The sequence below is a fragment of the Thermothelomyces heterothallicus genome (genome assembly GCF_042370625.1).
Source record: "Thermothelomyces heterothallicus CBS 202.75 unplaced genomic scaffold P884_scaffold_12, whole genome shotgun sequence".
Lineage (NCBI taxonomy): Eukaryota > Fungi > Ascomycota > Sordariomycetes > Sordariales > Chaetomiaceae > Thermothelomyces > Thermothelomyces heterothallicus.
Window position 1 is genome coordinate 667,959 of NW_027192573.1, and position 17,101 is coordinate 685,059.

At 59.3% G+C, this 17,101-nt stretch overlaps 6 protein-coding genes across 6 annotated transcripts; 2 read left to right on the forward strand and 4 right to left on the reverse strand.

The window, feature by feature from the left end:
- Positions 1-1,621: 1,621 nt before the first annotated feature.
- On the reverse strand, positions 1,622-2,372 carry P884DRAFT_201639 (uncharacterized protein; the record flags this gene model as incomplete). Its single annotated transcript, XM_069438371.1, has 2 exons — positions 1,622-2,153; positions 2,245-2,372. The coding sequence occupies 2 exons, from the start codon at positions 2,370-2,372 to the stop codon at positions 1,622-1,624; spliced, it is 660 nt and encodes a 219-aa protein (XP_069297354.1).
- P884DRAFT_260043 (uncharacterized protein) lies at positions 2,358-2,675 on the forward strand. The gene is made up of 2 exons (XM_069441399.1): positions 2,358-2,470; positions 2,538-2,675. Exons 1-2 carry the CDS (start codon positions 2,422-2,424, stop codon positions 2,654-2,656), a joined length of 168 nt encoding a protein of 55 aa, XP_069297355.1. The 5' UTR covers positions 2,358-2,421; the 3' UTR covers positions 2,657-2,675.
- A 1,734-nt stretch (positions 2,676-4,409) lies between these two features.
- P884DRAFT_329972 (uncharacterized protein) lies at positions 4,410-10,056 on the forward strand. The gene is made up of 2 exons (XM_069445661.1): positions 4,410-6,293; positions 7,118-10,056. Exons 1-2 carry the CDS (start codon positions 4,596-4,598, stop codon positions 9,884-9,886), a joined length of 4,467 nt encoding a protein of 1,488 aa, XP_069297356.1. The 5' UTR covers positions 4,410-4,595; the 3' UTR covers positions 9,887-10,056.
- Positions 10,057-10,544: 488 nt separating this feature from the next.
- Positions 10,545-12,143, reverse strand: P884DRAFT_201128 (fungal-specific transcription factor domain-containing protein; the record flags this gene model as incomplete). The annotated part of the gene is made up of 3 exons (XM_069438340.1): positions 10,545-10,642; positions 10,752-11,453; positions 11,513-12,143. The coding sequence occupies 3 exons, from the start codon at positions 12,141-12,143 to the stop codon at positions 10,545-10,547; spliced, it is 1,431 nt and encodes a 476-aa protein (XP_069297357.1).
- A 1,818-nt stretch (positions 12,144-13,961) lies between these two features.
- Positions 13,962-15,800, reverse strand: P884DRAFT_244166 (uncharacterized protein). The gene is made up of 3 exons (XM_069440358.1): positions 15,588-15,800; positions 14,954-15,468; positions 13,962-14,896 (listed from the first exon to the last, which is right to left on the reverse strand). The coding sequence occupies exons 1-3, from the start codon at positions 15,694-15,696 to the stop codon at positions 14,243-14,245; spliced, it is 1,278 nt and encodes a 425-aa protein (XP_069297358.1). The 5' UTR covers positions 15,697-15,800; the 3' UTR covers positions 13,962-14,242.
- A 40-nt stretch (positions 15,801-15,840) lies between these two features.
- Positions 15,841-17,060, reverse strand: P884DRAFT_260049 (uncharacterized protein). The gene is made up of 2 exons (XM_069441400.1): positions 16,980-17,060; positions 15,841-16,860 (listed from the first exon to the last, which is right to left on the reverse strand). The coding sequence occupies exon 2, from the start codon at positions 16,821-16,823 to the stop codon at positions 16,173-16,175; it is 651 nt and encodes a 216-aa protein (XP_069297359.1). The 5' UTR covers positions 16,824-16,860; positions 16,980-17,060; the 3' UTR covers positions 15,841-16,172.
- Between the last annotated feature and the right edge of the window lie 41 nt (positions 17,061-17,101).

A 17,101-nucleotide genomic window follows, 5' to 3' on the forward strand; every position in this document is an offset into this window, starting at 1 on the left:
TCCCGGCCAGCGTGGCTACGGCGGTGGCATCGCGGAAAGGGGGGGGGGGGGGGGATGCTGCGGCCGGAGAAGCAGCCGGACTGTTTCTTTGGTGTTCTGTCTGCTTCGTGTCTTTCCTCCTCCCATCCCCCCGCCCTCCCCTTTTCCTGCCCGAGCTCGCTGGTGCCCTGGTGCTGGCTGTGTTGTTTTGCTAGTGTTTCTCTGGGGAGGATTTCTTCTTTTTCTTCTTCTCATTTTTTTTAAAAAAAAGAAGAGGGCGAGAATGAGAAATGGGAAGGGTACCTAGGTGGTTAGAAAAAGGATGAAAACGAACCCTCGGGTGTGCTGCACCCAGCACCTAGAGCTTCCATGGTAGGTTGGCTGGAAACGAGAGGACTCATCGCAAAGACCCGGGGTATCGTGAAAATGGAATCATCTTGGACTCGGCGTCCAACATGAGCCATCCACCGCTGAACCATCCGCCCATGACTGATTTTCGAACCACAAGATTGAACCAGTAAACCTGTGACGTCCTGCTCGCCAATGGTAGCATGAATGTAACTGTGTTTAGTTTGTCATCTCGACATTCCGGTGGTAGATGATGACACCACCTTCAACTTAGAAGCGCATGGAAATTGGAGAAGCGGTGTCACTGAGGCAATCCCGACGCCACGAGAAAACGGCAATTGCAGAGTCTGGCCCTGACGCGAGATGTAAACAGCTCGAATTTCCATATATCTAAATCTCTGCCTCCGCCCATTACATATGTACACAAGCAAGCGCCGTCGGTTCAAGAAAAAAAGGGCATACCCGTTCGGCGCAACCAGACGGACTTGTTCCAGATCCCGCAGCCAGCCTGACGCTGAAACCGCCCTCACGGTCGCTACCCCGAGCATCCGCTCTTTCTCGAACCGCCTTTGCCAGGCTGCCTCCACCGGTAAAGAAGAAAAACACACCAGAGGGTGGCCAACCTCGCCCTCCAAATTATCCACCCTCCGATTTTCAGATCCATTCTGATGCTGTTTCAATCCGTGCTCCTCCCAGCCAACAACATGCAGCAGTGGCAGCCAACCATTTTGCTCCAGGCTTCCGTGAGAGCCGAGAAGCGCACAGCCAACCCACAAACGCCGGGCGTATGATAGAAGAAGGCGGAAAAAAATAATGGACAAAAGAGAGTGAGAAGCGTATTTGGAAAAAGAGGAAGAAGAATCCGTGCCGTGATCCGGTCCCTAGAAGAGAGGGGAAGGAGAATTGATCATGCGGTAGGAGCTCCGTCGTGGTTTGACGTGTAATAGCTTTTCCCCCTCTCGAGGCCCTTTGTACATGTCTCGCCTTCGAAGAAGGGGGACAAGAGGCAAGATGAACAAACTCCCAACAATGGCATCCAAGAAAAAAAGAAGAAAAAAAATGCAGAAGCCAGGCCGAGGCAATGCAAATCGTTGTCGTGAAACGCTAGCCAGAGAGGATATCCAAACGCAAAACATATGCTCCCGTTATGACTCATCAGCATGTCGAAGACGATGAAAACGGCGGAGAAGACGGCCAAATGGTGCGTAGGCGAGGAAAAAAAGGTGATGCCGGAAATGAGCGACCGTCATCCTTCGGTGCCACCTTCACGATACCACCACCGTTCGAAATCGTGTCAATAAGGCGGCGGGTAGTACGACGGCGGGGGCGGGGGCGGTCTCCCATAGGACTGCCTCCGCTCTCTCGGGCCCGGAGTCCTCCTCTCACGCAGGGGCTCGAGCGGTGGTGGGGTACGCCGGGGCATGGGCAAGTCTCTCTCGTGAGCAGCAAGGCTGGGCCCGCTCGCGACGGTTGTAGCGCCGCCACCGACACGCCGGGCCCCCTTTCGCGGCCCGCTGAGGGCGCTGAGGGGCGGGTCCTTGACGGCTTGCTCGTTGTCGTCGGGGAGGGTCAGTTCCACCAGGCTGAAGAAGTACTCGAGCACTTCGGGATAGCGTTGCACCGACGCTTGCCAGTCTTCATCAATGCCTCGCTTCAGCTGGGCCTGGGCGGCCGAGATCTCGTTGGGGTGCGGCGGCGCGTGGTAATAATGATACGAGTGCGCCGAGAGGCGTTCGAGGTGTTGAGCGTGGGCCGCTTTGCGTCGCTCTGTGAGAAGTTGGAAGTATTGGAGGATGTAGTCCTGTGCATGAGCTCGTACCCATGATCTGGAGATGGGGAAGTCAGCATGCTAGTTGGTTTCTTCATGATGACAAGATCGAAGTAAGGGGCAGCTTGAGAGGGAGAGAGTTCGCCTACCGTATATCATTATATATCGACTGCATCATGCGATTCTCGGCTTGCCTCACGGCGACCTCCAGGCCCTTCGCCTCGCAGTCGCAGGCGAGGGAGGCCGGAGCGTGACAGATGGCGCAGTCCGGGTCCATCCTGACGACCCCTTTCCGGGACTTGGGGGAGGTGTAGTCTCTGGAATACATGGTTTTAGCGCTCGTGCCTGGACGTGTGGGAGGTGTCGTCGGATCATGTGTGACGGAGGGGAAGCAAAAAAAAAAAAACAAAAACACCACCAAGCCTCAAACCTAGTGATACAGGGAAGAAGGCTGACATGCGTAGAGTAGTCATGGCCTGGGTCATGAGCGGGGAGATATTCCGGGGTCCAGCCCAGAATAAGAGAAGGAGGGAGACGCAATGGCAGAGGAGGGAAGAGTAGCAAGAGATGGGGTGGAAGGACAGAGCGCCAGATGATAGGGAACACGCAGGCGGCGGCGGCGGCGGCGGCGGCGCTGGGTAGCAAGGCGACAGAGGGATAGGAAGAGGAGGAGGGCGTGGATGGACTGATGAACTGACCTGGACTAGAGAGCAGGCAAAGAATGGGGACGGTAGTTGAACGGCAGCAGTAGGGCGTCGACACAGGCGAAGAGGAGGGGGACAGATAGCTGCAGTTCGTGCGTCGTGCGTCGTGCGTCGTGCGTCGTGCGTCGTGCGTCGAGCGTGTGCTGGATGCCGTCGACGAAGAAGGGGACAGGAGCAGCCAGCAGGACCAGACCAGAGCACCACGTCTCTCGGGGCAGCGAGAGAGGGAGAGAAGAGAGAGGGGAGGAGTTGCAGCAGCCGGTGTCGAGTCAGGGAGCGCCCTGGGGACAGCGAGGAGCTCTCTGTGGTGGACAGTGTTCAAGGATGCAGCACGAGGGAGCAGAACGAAGCAGGGCGTCGCAGGAGGAGGAGGTGTCGTCCGGCTTGGGGAGGCGGGCCAGAGACGGGGGCGCTCGCACAAACCGAGGCGGGCTTAACCACGTTTAGACTGGAGAATGTGTCGTGGCTCGAATGCAGGCCTTTGGCAGCATTGGTCTGCAGCTTGCAGCGGCCCAATGCCGGAATCAGCCAGTCCCACGACGCGCTGGGTTTCGGCGGGGCCCAATTAACCCTCGGCCAGTTCTTGCGTTGTTGTTCACGCCCGCGTCGTCCCGCCCGGGGGGAGGGAGGGGTGGAGGCTTATTGCAGCCGCAAAGTGGCAGGTGGACGGAAATGATTTGCGTCTGTCACTCCGGGATCGAGAGCGACGAGCGATGGAGATGGCCCCGTCCTCCCACGTTGTGTCGCGCGTTTGCGGGGAAAGGGGTGACAGATGGCAGTGGGAAGACGCATCAGGCCAGACAGAGGAAGCTAGGTACCAAGAGATCCGTAGTCATGGAGGAATGAATCCGTCCTGTACGAAACAGCCATCCTGCCTCTGACGGATCCTGGCCAAAAAGAGGAGGTCGGGGTTGTGGAGAAGGTGATTCTCAGGAGATCACGAGAGCGAGCGAGCGAGCGAGCGAGAGAGAGAGAGAGAGAGAGAGAGAGAGCGGGGGGAAGCACGAAAGCAAAAAGATCCTCGTTTCAAGTCACAGGGTGAAATATGCACGACAGAAATGAAAATGGCAAACACTGAGCCAATTGAGCAGCGATCTTGTACACTAACTGTACACCAAGATCGAGTGTCCGGCAACCCTCGTCCTCGGCTTGGGCATCCGGGGGCGGCTCAACCACTTTTCGGCAGCTGACCGCAATGTTGGGCGGCGGAGAGGGCCAGCGCTCCGACCGGCAGACCGAAGAAAAGCACGAATTGCGGGCCACAGCCGCTTGGGCGTGGCGCGGGAGAAGCACCCGCATGGAACAGCGCAACCCGAATCCTTGCCTTCCTACCTTGCCGAGAGGCAGAGGCGGGGACGGCGATGGGGCGTTTTGCGGGGAGTATACTCCGTAGAGGAGTGCAGAATCAAATAAATAGTGGAAACGCAGGCCGTTGTTGAAAAAGGGAAAATAAAAAGCTGCAAATTTTTGTGTGCGTGCGAGAAGGTGTGCAAGTCGAAATAAGCAAAAACCGAAATCGATCGAAACAAGATGGGACGGACCGGCCAACCAACAGTTTGCGGCGCTCCTTCCCCCCCCCCCCCCCGGAGAGCCCGCCCGGCTTCGGCCGGGGGCACTTAACGCATCTCCTCTGGGTGGTGGCTGTAGGGAGCCTTATCTTATCGCATGACAACCCCCCTGCCCAAATTCCCTTATCCAACTCAAATGGGCTCTTGACCTTTTTGCCCAGCAGCGTGCGGCGAGGAAGAGAGGGCTATGCGACCGAGACATCGATGCGGCAGGTACAATAACCGAGAATGGCCTGCCGGAACCCGCGAAGCCCGCGGATAATTCTTCCTTTTCTCTACCCGTCACTGTTTCCGCCTAATGGCGTCTCCCGCTCGAGCCTCGCCGCGGCACTTTGCGGCGCCCGACGAAGTAGCACCGAGGCCTCAACGCCGACCGACTCTTATGACCGGCCCCGATCCCGGCTGAACCCGGCCCCGGACGACTACTCCATGTCCAACTTTGCCGACAAGGCGAGGCTGACCCTCCACGCCGGCGCCGGCGGCCACGGCTGCATCTCGTTCATGCGCGAAGCTTTCATGGACGATGGACCTGCCAACGGTGGCGATGGCGGGCACGGCGGCAACATTTACATACAGGCAGTCCACGGAGAGACGTCGCTGCACAAGCTGGCGCGGAGGAAGGTGGTGCGCGCGGGCAAGGGCAAGAGCGGCATGGGCAGCTCCAGGTCGGGTCAGCGCGGAGAGGACGTTGTCATCGCGGTGCCGGTCGGGACAGTCGTCCGAGAGCTGAGCCGCGACGATCCAGAGGCCGAGAGCCGGTTTTTGTCCAAGCGAAAGAGGCGGGTCTCGCGGGACACACAGCCGGTGGAGGAAGGACCGGACGGGGAGCCGGTAGAGGATCCGGACCGCGCCAAATGGCTGCTGTACCCCGGCATGTCCTCCTCCGACATGAAGAGACTTGAGCTGCCGCCGCTGCCGCATCGCGAGCGGTTGCTTCACCAGCCCAAGGCGCCGATCCATCTCGACCTCTCACGGCCCACCCCGCGGCCGATATTGCTCGCCGTAGGAGGGCTGGGCGGGCTAGGGAACCCCCACTTCGTCACCAAGGGGACGCCGAAGCCGATGTTCGCGACGAGGGGCGAGCGCGCCATATCGATGGAGATCGAGCTGGAGCTCAAGCTCCTCGCAGACGTGGGCCTGGTTGGGCTGCCGAACGCGGGCAAGAGCACCCTCCTCCGCTCCGTCAGCAACAGCCGCACCCGGGTGGGCGACTGGGCCTTCACCACGCTGCAGCCCAACATCGGCACCGTCGTGCTCGACAACAACAAGGGCCGCCCGCTGCTGACGAGCTACCGCCGCGTGTCCGGCGTCTACGGAGGCCCGGAGGACCCGTTTGATATCTCGGCGGGCTCGCAGCAGCCCGAGCTCGAGCGCCGCACGCGCTTCACCATCGCCGACATCCCGGGCCTGATCGAGGGCGCGCACCTGGACAGGGGCCTCGGGATCGCCTTCCTGCGGCACGTCGAGCGCGCGGGCGTGCTGGCGTTCGTGCTGGACCTGGGCGCGGGCAACGCGGTGGCGGCGCTCAAGGCGCTGTGGACCGAGGTCGGGCTGTACGCGCAGATGCGCGAGGAGGAGGAGCGCGAGCGCAAGCGGCAGGCGGCCATCGACTGGAGCGCCGCCGCGGGCACCGACGCCGAGGACTCCACCTTCTGGCCGAGCCACCTGGCCGGGGACTACGACGCGCCCCGGGTGGACGCGGGCGGGCTGCACATCGCGGGCAAGCCGTGGTTCGTCGTCGCGACCAAGGCGGACCTGCCCAACACGCAGGATAACTTCCACGAGCTGAGGGACTACCTCGCGGCCATCAGCCGCGGGGACGAAAAGCATCCCAGCGGCGTCGAGGGCGCCTGGACGCGCAACTGCGCGGCGATTCCCGTTAGCGCCATCAACGGACAGGGCGTGGACCGGGTGGTGCACTGGGCGGTTGGGCTGCTGGATGGTTGAAGAAAAAGGGGGGGGGGGTCTCCGTAGGGCTGGCAGCATGCTGCCCTACGTGTGTACTGTATGTACTGTACTGTAAAACGAACGAGAAACGAGAATGTATAATTACTCGAACCCGGCCTCGACGATGTTTTGGAATAGGTGTGCGATGAGACTACCTGCTTATGTAGGCGCCTCCGTTCTCATCATCCTTCACCCCCAGTTAGCTTTTCCACGCGCTGCGACGCTTGCGCTGATGGTCCGAAAAGGGATAACTAATGACCGACAGACGGTCACCGTTCCCCAATAACTAGCTGCCAGGCTGCCCGCTAAGTTCAATCAAATATCCTGTGCGGGCCAGATTGAAAACCCCAGAGACAGCATCTCTAAGCTCTGGGTAGCGCTAGAATACTGCAGTAGCGCCCGGATTGACTTACTCGGTTGTTGTAGTACTACTACGTAAGTTACGCAGTAACGTTAGGAATAACTAACGGGCCTGGATGTGGAACGTCAAGCCCCCACCGAGATAAGCAGAGATTATCACACTAGCTTCCCCACCCCCACATCTTGCAGCATCGCATCTCGGCCGTTGCCGCCATTTTTTTTCCTCGGTGGTCAGCGCAGCCAACCTCTATGCGATTGGAGCGCCTTGCGACCGTCTTCACCAACCGGCTCTCTCTCATTTCTTCCTATTTCAATTCCGCGGTCATGGGACGCGGGAAAAAGGTAGGGCATTGATCTAGACCTTATTCTATTTCTTTTCTATTTATTTGCTCTTCTGCTTTCTGGTATCGTTCTCGTTCTTTGTTTCTGACACTCGATGGCAGGGACACCGCAGCGGCGGCGGCAGCGGCGGCGGCCGTGGAGGTGGAGGTGGCCGCGACAATCGCGGGGACCACCGCCCCTACCAGACGTACCCGCAGATTGTCAAGGAGAACAGAAAACTAGAACAGTACTACAACTCGTTGATCGACCTGCCCGACGACGAGAGGGCCGAGTTCTGGGCCGCCCTGCGGAGAGACTTGCCTAACAGTTTCCGCTTCTGCGGCTCCAAAGGCCACGCTCTCGCCGTCAAGCGCCTGCTCCAGACGCGGTACATTCCCGAGATCACCCGCATCACCCACGAGGGCGTCGCCGTTGCGCCCCCGACGGCCGTCCCCTGGTACCCCGACTCGCTCGCCTGGACCATGACCACCCCGAAAAATGTCATCCGCAAGTTCCCTCCCTTCGCCGCCTTCCAGAAGTTCCTAGTGTCCGAGACGAGCGTGGGCAACATCAGCAGGCAGGAGGTCGTGAGCATGATTCCGCCCCTGCTCCTGGATGTCAAGCCCGGCATGACCGTCCTCGATCTCTGCGCCGCTCCCGGCAGCAAGGCCGCCCAGCTTCTCGAGATGATCCACCGCGGCGAGGAGGCCCGCATCCGCAAGGTCATCCGGTCCTTTTCCGCCGACGCGCCCAAGGACGACGACGATGCCCAGGAGGAGGACGAAGCGGCGCGGCTGGAGGCCGACCCTGGCGACGACGGCCGAGCCACCGGCTTGCTCATTGCCAACGATGCCGACTACAAGCGCAGCCACATGCTCATCCACCAGCTGAAGCGCCTGTCGTCGCCCAACATGATCGTCACCAACCACGACGCCACCATGTACCCCCCGCTCAGGGTACCGAACCCCGAAAACCCGGACAAGCCCAGCTACCTCAAGTTCGACCGCATCCTGGCCGACGTCCCCTGCTCCGGCGACGGTACCCTCCGCAAGAACATCAACCTGTGGAAGGACTGGAACCCCGGCAACGCCCTGGGCCTGCATCTCACGCAAATTAGGATCCTCGTCCGTGCCTTGCAGATGCTCAAGCCCGGCGGCCGCGTCGTCTACTCGACCTGCAGCATGAACCCTGTCGAGAACGAGTCCGTCGTGGCCGCCGCGATCGAGAGGTGCGGCGGGCCTGACAAGATCGAGATCGTCGACTGCAGCGACCAACTACCGCTACTCAAGCGGAAGCCGGGTATGCGCAAGTGGCAGATCATGGACAAGTCAGGTCGCATGTGGAGCTCCTGGGAGGAGGTTGAGGAGTACACCAAGTCCACCGAGAACGGCATTGCCCCCGGCCGTCTCGTCGACAGCATGTTCCCGCCCCGCGCGGACAGCGTCTGTGCCGATCTTCCCCTGGAGCGGTGCCTGCGCATCTACGCCCACCAGCAGGACACCGGCGGCTTCTTCATCACCGTCCTGCACAAGAAAGCAGAGTTCAAGGCGAAGCCCGAGGAGAGCAGGAAGCAGCCCGCTCCTCAGAGCTCCAAGGCCGACGGCAAGGCGAACGCGGGCAAGCGGCCGCTTGAGGAGGAGAGCAAGGAAGAGGCCGGCGCGAAGAAGCTGAGGCTGTCCGAGGAGCCTGCTAAGGAGGAGTCGGCTGCTGCCACGCCTGCTGCGGAGGCCGAGACCGAGCCGAAGGACGAGGTCAAGGCTGAGCAGGCCCACTCCGAGGCCACCGAAGAAGTCCACACCAACGGCGACAATGCCGGCGCGTCGAACGAGGTCAAGGACGAAGCGACAGCGGCCCCTCAGCCGCCAGGGTCAACCTCGGCCACGCCGTCCGTAGCAACAACGCCCGCCGCTACGGCGACCGCGGCAGTTGCAACCCCGACCAACCAAGGCCAACCCCCCGAACCACCCAAGCGTAAGCCGGACGGCCCCTACGAGGAACCCTTCAAATACCTCCCCCCGGACCACGAGGTGATCAAGAACGTCGCCGAGTTCTACAAGATCTCCCCGCGCTTCCCGACCGACCGGTACATGGTCCGCAACGCGCTGGGCGAGCCGGCAAAGGCCATCTACTACACCTCGGCCCTGGTGCGCGACATCCTGGTGCACAACGAAGGCCGGGGCGTCAAGTTTGTCCACGGCGGCGTCAAGATGTACGTCAAGCAGGACGCGCCGTCGGCCGACGTGTGCCGGTGGCGCATCCAGTCGGAGGGCATGCCCATCCTGCACGGCTACGTCGGCGACGAGCGCGTCGTCGTCCTCCGCAAGAAGTCCACCCTCAAGAAGCTGCTGGTCGAGATGTTCCCCAAGATCGCCGGCGACGACTGGAAGCGCATGGACGAGATCGGCGAGCGCGTGCGCGACCTCGGCCTCGGCTGCTGCGTCCTGCGCGTCGAGCCCGAGAAGGGGGGGGAGGAGGCCACCGACGGCGACGGCGACGGCGACTTTTCCGAGACCATGGCCCTGCCCCTCTGGAAGAGCTTCCAGAGCCTGAACCTGATGCTGCCCAAGGAGGACCGCAGCGCCATGCTGCTGCGCATCTACAACGACACCACCCCGCTCATCAACATGGGCATCCAGAGGGACGGCAACAAGGACCAGAAGCAGCAGCAGCAGCAGCAGCAGCAGCAGGACAAGAAGGTGAACGGCGCCGAGGGCGGCGACAAGGACGCCAGTGCCACTACTGCCGACGCCGATGCCGATACAGAGATGAAGGACGCCGCTCCCGCCGCGGAGGGCGAGGAGGCAGAGGAGACGGTCCAGGAAGCTGAGGGGGCCAGCGCTGCGGATGCCGAGAACCCGGCTGACGCTGCTGCCGAAGAACCCAAGACCTAATCTCTCGGGTCTCCTTATTAGAGACTGCGGCGCGTTTGGGGAGGAAGCTGAAGAGGTTTTGGCTATCAGCTGCGAAGTTAAACGGTGGGGGTTCTTGTTTGTACGCATTGCGATGTTCATTTGAGTTGCCAAATAAAAGTTTGGGGAAATAGACTTTAATTCGCTTTGGGACAATGCCTTTTCCGTGCTAGTCGCAGTCGTGTTCCAGATCTGTGTATGTACAGTACAGTACATACACAGCCAACAGGCATGAAAAGTTTCCGTCGAATCATAACCTCTTGCAAAAGGGCGTGCCAAACCGACTCCATACAATCAACAACATCTACCAAGTACCATTATTGGGCAAAGAATGCTATATACGCTACCTTTCAAGATACACTTGGGCAGATGTATACAGTAACTCGAAACAGGACGGTATATACGCTCAACCCATCAGCCAGGAAACATAACGAGAAAGAAAGAAAAGAAAAGAAAAATAAATAAATAAACAGAGAGAAGAAAACCCCACGCAACTTACAAGGCCCCACAAACTGTTTTTACTTTGTCTCCCGAGAAATCAACTCTCCAAACCTGGAATCTCAACCTACCTTTACCAAGGCTGGCCATCGTGGCCCCAGATTCCACCCCTTTTCGATCGGCCCTAACTCGGTATGCTCTTCTAGATCAAGAATTCGCTGAGAACTTGCACCCTTGTCCGGGCCGTCTGCGACCCTTGCTCGCCTTCGCTCATGACCTGCATGATTTGTATCATCCGATCTGCGCATGAAAAAGCGGTTAGTTCTCATGGTCAAATCGTCCGATCCATTGCCGTCATCACCGCTCCTCGCCGAGATGTTATGGGAGGGCAGAGGAGAAAGAAACTCACGAATGTCTGCCCTGGCCCTGACGAATAAGGGGTCCTTCGCCATGGTCTCCTCGGCCCCAGGCTCCCTCGCCACCTCCCTCAGCACGTTCCCGATGCACAATGCCTCCAGAAAAGCACGATGATTGAACACCCACCACACCCTCGCCTCGTCCTCGAACAGCGCGAACAAGACAAAAAAGGCCGTGATGGCGTCGTGCGCGGCCTCCAGGGTCCCACGAACATTAACCGGCACGTCGGGGCTCTCCGAAGCATGCACAAGCATCAGGTTGTGAAAGTAGTTGCTCGTGAGGAACAGGGTCTGACGGACGACGCGTTTGTTGGTAAGGGCGAGCTGGGCCAGGGCATCCGGGTCCCAGGAGCGGAAAACGTCCGGGAAGGAGCGGTATACGGCGCGGAAATCGCCAATCAGCTTGGACTTGTGCCGCGCCGTGGTGCAGATGGGCACGTCGAGTGAGCGTGGCGAGCAGATGGTTTCCTGCACCAGGTTGGCCAACGTCCAGGAGCCGCGGATATAAGCCGTGTCGGTGGGGTCGTCTGAGGCGATAGACGAGTCGTCTTCGATCAGGTCATCGACATTGACGTCCGTGTGTGTGGCGTTCGGCGGGAGGGAGAGGAGAACGGTGAGGAAGGTGTCCTGGAGCAGAACGGCCTGCCAGACTTTACGGCGTTGTTGTTTCTCGAAAGGCGATGCGTCGGGAACCACTAGAAAAGTGGCTGGGTTAGGCATGCATGATAGTTTCGGTGGGAAAATATGTGCCTACCAATGTTTGGGTCGCGGTGTAAGCCCATTGCATAAGCCTGCCGCATCAGGATTCCAGCAAAGGCCCAGCCATCCGACGCATGATTGTCATTGATGAGAAAATACGTGATCAGGACCATCGCTTGGATGGTCCTGATGGACGCGGTGCTCAGGTATGAGCACATGCGCAGCGCCTGGTTACTCGCGGATGCGTAGAACTCGGCCGTCTGCTTGCGTTCCGCGGGGTTTGTGGAGGTGACAAACTGCGTTCCCAGCGCCAACATGACAAAAATCAGCGCTACAAACGCAGCATCGGAGCGGTCTTTTTCGGCCCGGGATAAGGACCAAAAATGCTCATAGTCTGCGTAGAAGGTCTGCCGGTGGAGCATGGGGTACACCGGGTCGACGCACTCGAAATAGCGGTTGAGGAGAATGTCGGCCTGCAACTTGTCGGGGAGAACGGAGATGACCTCTGGCAAACCGCCCTCACAAGTCCAATAGTTTGCGAACGGGTGCTCCGACCCGATGCCAAAGACGTTAGACGCACCGGGGGCGGAGTAGGGGACGTTGGACAGGAGGCCCGTGGACGTGGCCACGGAGCCTAGTGCCTTGAGACGGCCAACGTTGAAGCCGCGATCGGCCGCGTTGGGCATAACATGGCTGATTCCACCGGGACGCTTCTTTGGGGGCCGGGTCATCCGGCGGCCATTAGTTGCGCTTCGAGTGGTTTCCCTGCCTAGGTTTTAGGTCGCGGCTCGAGCGATGCTGGAGGAATACCTACTCAAGAAGATTCGCGACATGGGCATATTCGCAGTTTGTCTGGCGTTTGATGCCTGCAATGAGGTTAGTAGCGGTTCCGTCGCGACACAGCAGGTAGACGACATACAAGCAAGGCAGTGCGGTCTCCCGCGGTCACACTGAACCCAGCATATATCAGTAAACATGTACGGGAACGGGTGCGAGCAATGGTTCTTTAACCCGTTGTCTCCCGAGGGAAACCAGAGGCATGGAACGAAAAAAAAAAAAAAAAAAAGAAACAGAGGGATACATGGCGCCATAAAAAGGACAAAAATCGCGACCATATGAGTAGGGAACAATAATACACGACCAGCTTCCTTGGCGGTGCTCGCTGTGGAAACCAAGGAGCTCAAGGACTCGAGGAAAATGTCGTACCTTGGTCTTCCTCTCGACGCATTCAAAGCAAGACAAAGTCGGCTTGTTGCGTTTTTGCTTCTTTTTCGGTTGTTTTGTGGTAGCCGCTGGGGACGCCGTGCTACTGTCTCGGCCCTCGGGGGACGTGCCAAGGCCGGAGCTCGGCCCGTTGCCGTTGCGGCTCTCTCCGTTGGTCTTGGCCGGCAGCCCAGAGTTGGTGCCCCATATTACCGGAGACTCCTCAGCGACCCCAGTTTCCCCACGCTCTGCCCTTTTGGGGCCTCGGCGAGGCGGCGCGCTGGCTGGATCCGGTTGTGCAACTTGATGATGGGGATGATGAGGCTGTCGTAGCTGATGCTGCTGGTGGCCAGTGGCTTCTGGCGACACGTAGATGGTAGATGCCGAAACGGAACCTGGCACCGATATCGCTGCAATCGAGAGGGCGGGCGGTTGACCCAGCGTCGGCAGTTGCGGCGGCCTCTCCATTCGCGAGCTGCGAATTACTACAAACCGCGAGGGCGCCAAGAAGGCAAGCACGGGAGCCGCCTGGAGGCCCAGCTCTGCTCACTCGAGTAATGGAACCGAGGACTGGCGGTGGCTTTTTTTTTTTTTTTTTTGGGGGGGGGGGGGGCAGATTCTGACTGCTTCCTCCTCCGACCCCAGATTCTCGGACCGCCCGAGTGGACAGGGCCAAGTCTGCGGCGGGCGGGTGGGGATTAGTTCGACCGCGAAAGAGACACTCGAGGTGTAACTCCGGGGCCGGAAATAACGCACAGATGTGGCTGCGTGTCTCTGTTGTCAATGTTTCGACTAAGCTGATCTGTTTCCGCCGGGGGGACCACAAGCGGCTGGGCAGGGCTGGGAATAATGAGGAATTGGGGACAATTAGTCGGGGAACGGGTTTTGGAATTTGAAGGTCATGGAAATCAGCCATTGAAAGGCGGGGATAAGAAAGTAACCCCCGGTTCACTCAGCGGCCCCGAGGCCAAAACTTACCCCAGCTGAGGGGCATCCCAGCAGCCCGATGACATAGGAGGAAGGTGGCAGCCGCTACCTAGCCACTACCAAACAGCGGGATCTGGCTAACGCCGAGCAGCTCCGAACAACCTTTACCAGACACAAAAATACTTCAATTACTAGGGAGCTACACATCTGCTCTGAATTGAGAGTGTTGCGAAGCCCAGATTCAGGTTTAATTGTAACCGGAAAACGCCAATGGAATAAAACAACCACAGCACAATTGCGGCTGTCAAGCACAAAAATGATAACGGGCACTGCGACAACACCCCACTGACCAATCAATTTCGTGATCATCACGGGGCTACCTTAGCAGCTAGTGATTGGGTTCTTCTCCCAGTTCAAGCATTCGCTTTCTCAATTCGCTGCGGCATGAGGATGCACGAGAACTCGAGGTCTTGCCACTTCCCTTCAACCCGCATTACAGCATACAACATCTGTTGCGAAGGGGTGCGTGAACAGCGTCAAGTTTCCAGTTGCATGCACACGAGACCTCGTCAGCAAACTAAAGCCACGTTCTGGTGCAACTCAGTTACTGAGGGGCTAGACCTCGCGGGCCTGTGCCCGTCCCAACCCGCACCTTTCAGCCGAATACAAACTGCTCATAGTTCTTCCGTATCCTCGCTAGGCCCTCTTCCAGCGTCCAGCCCTTGATCTCGCAAACCCGCCGACAGATATCCTCCAGCACCCGGTCCATCTCCTCGCCCGCGCAATGCAGGTCGCTCTCCACCAGTACCCGGTCGTCGGGACAGGCCCGGACGACGTCGGGGAATTTGCTTTCCCCGCCGGCCGTCGAGAGGTTGATGACGGTCGAGAAGGAGAAGAAGACGCGCACGGGAATGGCCGGGTTCAGGTACTGGTGCACCATCTGGGGCGAGCCACTGAACGAGTGTAGGCACACCCTCGGCGGGAACGGCACCGCCTTGTAGCCACCCTTTTTCTTCTTCTCCTCCTCCTCCTCCTCCTCCTCCTCTGATGACGAAAAGTCCTCCGCCCCCTCGGCGACCAGCTTCTGCTTCCGCCTCGACACCACCTCCTTCTCGTGCCCCTTCCACAGCGACGCCAGCGCGTCGAAGAGCACCCCGTGCGCCTGCACCCCGTGCACGCTGACCGCCACGCCCAGCTCGCCCGCCAGCCGGAGCTGCGCCTTGAGCACCGCCACCTGGTGCGCCATCCTGACGTGGTGCGGGCTCAGCGTGCGGCCCTCGCGCCCGCCCGGCGTGAGCTGGCCCCCCTCCTGCTCCCGGCCGTCCTGGTTCTTCTCCTGGTCGGCCCGCCGCTGTTGCCCGGTCACGGCCGCGGTGGCGGAGTGGTTCCAGGGCCATGGCAGCCGGAACGCCTTGTCCAGGCCGACCTCGCCGATGAGCGCGGGCCCGCCGGCCTCGAGGATGCGCCGTCGGGTGCTGGCGAGAAAGGTGCTGAGCGGGACTGGGTCCGGGAGGGAGTCGATGAACGTGTCGTCCGGCTGCGGGGTGAGCACGGCGCTGTAGTGCTTGGCCTTGTACGCGGCCGGGCTTGTGGACGCTGGGTCGTCAGTGGTGGTGCTGCTGCCGCTGCTGCCGCCGCCGCCCTCGGTGTCGTCGTAGAGCTGGTACGAGAACCAAGGGTGCCAACCAAACGCCGGAACGATCTTCTCCGGCGCATGCTGGGTGTCCGGCACGGAGGCAAAGGCCGAACGGTCCCGGATTCCGCTCTTGGTCGCGACCGACGCCACGAGGTCCTGGTCCTGAGAGCGGGTGGCCATGATGGTCAATGCCCGCGCCCGCATGCCCTGAACACGGGCTATCGAGGACATAGTGTCGGTGGGATCTGTCCAATTGTCTCAGTAGTTGTCTCTGAGCTGTTTCGGAAGCAGGCAGGCCCTCTTTCCGGGAGCCGCATTGGGCTACCCGGAGACATCGGGGGATGGGGGAAAGGGCGTGGCATACGGCAGTGGGCGTCACAGACACCAATGTGCCATGGGAAGTCTTCATCATGAACCTGATGTCGTGTGGTGATAGTTGGGTCCTTTTGGGTGCTGTTTTGTTGTCGACACATTGTGCCGAGCAAGATATACAGACCGTATATAAACCCAGTGTGCTGGAGGTCTCGGTCTGTCTGTTTGTCAGTCCAGTGAGCAGCCGTCACTTAAGGGCGTCGAATCCAAGTATCAAAATGACTGGGTGCTGTTTGACTCAAAAGCTCCTCACAAACTAGAATCCGTATAAGTAGGTAGCTAACCCATCTACACAAACTACCCCGCGGGACCCCGCACCCTCCTCTACGTACAAGGAGGGCACGCTATGGCTCTTGGCGTCGATCCCTCTCTGCTTGTCCCGCAACCGCCCCGGGCCCGGGCCCGAATAACTAATCCGTATTCTGTCTCCAATTGCAGGGGTCTTTGCGCCAGAACACCAAACTCCTCGTCCATCTAATTAGCTCATTTTATATTATGCGACGTGCTCTTCCAGCCATGACATGCTCACTCGCCATGACATGTTCGTTCAGTCGTGCATCCATTAAGAGAGGCCAATCTACATTGGCGACAGGCATTCGACTTCCTCCGCCGTAATGGGCGGCACCGTGAGGTCCAATCTGGGAAAGATTGGACCTTCTCTACATCGCCTGTTGAGCCACGACGGCGGGGGGCCAGAAATCCCCGAAAACCTCCTGGGATAGCTACCCGTTTCCAATACGTCGACGCGACTGTCAACCCACTCATCGAGGTAAGGAGCCGTGGCGACGGTCGTGCTCCGGCGGCGCCTTGGTCCGACGTCGCCTGGGCTTAGGTAGCGGCTCACGGGCGGGAAGGACCGCAAACTCGAGGATGGGGTGCTGGGTGTGCTGCCGTTGCTGATGCTAGACTCCGTAGAGGCGGACGTTTGTGGATCTCTCAACTCCCTCGCGTACTCGGCCAAAACTTGTTCATCGTACATCTTGTATTTGTTGGGATAGATCCAGTCGTGGAGCCATTCGTATATGGTAGTGACGAGTACCTCGGCGTAGACGTAGAAGACCCAGACGGCGAGACCAATTGACGCTAGCGCCGTCGTGAAGATGGCGAACAAAACGACAGGACCAAAAGCTAAGAACATGGTCGTCTCCGCGGCAATCTGCAGGCCCAAGACGATGAAAGCGATCACGTCCATCGCGGGCTCCGGGTCGGTTGGTCTGCTTGGCGCCATACTCACGGATGACTTATGGCTGGTTTTAGTATAGAGACTGGTTGGATTTAGCAAATGGAACGCAGCATATGAGAAAGGGGAAGTCGGAGAAAAAAAGAAAGGGATGGGAGGGGGCCAGGCAGTTGTACAATATACCACCGCCGGAGTGATGCATACCTCGGCGAAGACTGCAGACCGCATATTCGCGTGCAGGTTACGCCCTGCACGATAGGTCATGATGAATTCGCCCTCAACCAAACTCGCCCAGACAAGAAACCTATTCGAGACATAGACACTCC

Excerpts from the sequence above, each read along its gene's own strand:
- P884DRAFT_260043 (XM_069441399.1), top strand. The coding sequence starts at position 2,422 with ATGGTTTTAGCGCTCGTGCCTGGACGTGTGGGAGGTGTCGTCGGATCA. Across the intron at positions 2,471-2,537 it reads GGGAGGTGTCGTCGGATCAT|GGAAGAAGGCTGACATGCGT; the intron begins GTGTGACGGAGG and ends CTAGTGATACAG.
- P884DRAFT_329972 (XM_069445661.1), top strand. The coding sequence starts at position 4,596 with ATGGCCTGCCGGAACCCGCGAAGCCCGCGGATAATTCTTCCTTTTCTC. Across the intron at positions 6,294-7,117 it reads ACCGGGTGGTGCACTGGGCG|GGACACCGCAGCGGCGGCGG; the intron begins GTTGGGCTGCTG and ends ACTCGATGGCAG.
- P884DRAFT_244166 (XM_069440358.1), bottom strand. The coding sequence starts at position 15,696 with ATGTGTCGACAACAAAACAGCACCCAAAAGGACCCAACTATCACCACA. Across the intron at positions 15,469-15,587 it reads TGTCTGTGACGCCCACTGCC|ATCCCACCGACACTATGTCC; the intron begins GTATGCCACGCC and ends ACAATTGGACAG. Across the intron at positions 14,897-14,953 it reads ACCACTCCGCCACCGCGGCC|GAGGGGGGCCAGCTCACGCC; the intron begins GTGACCGGGCAA and ends GGCCGGGAGCAG.
- P884DRAFT_260049 (XM_069441400.1), bottom strand. The coding sequence starts at position 16,823 with ATGGCGCCAAGCAGACCAACCGACCCGGAGCCCGCGATGGACGTGATC.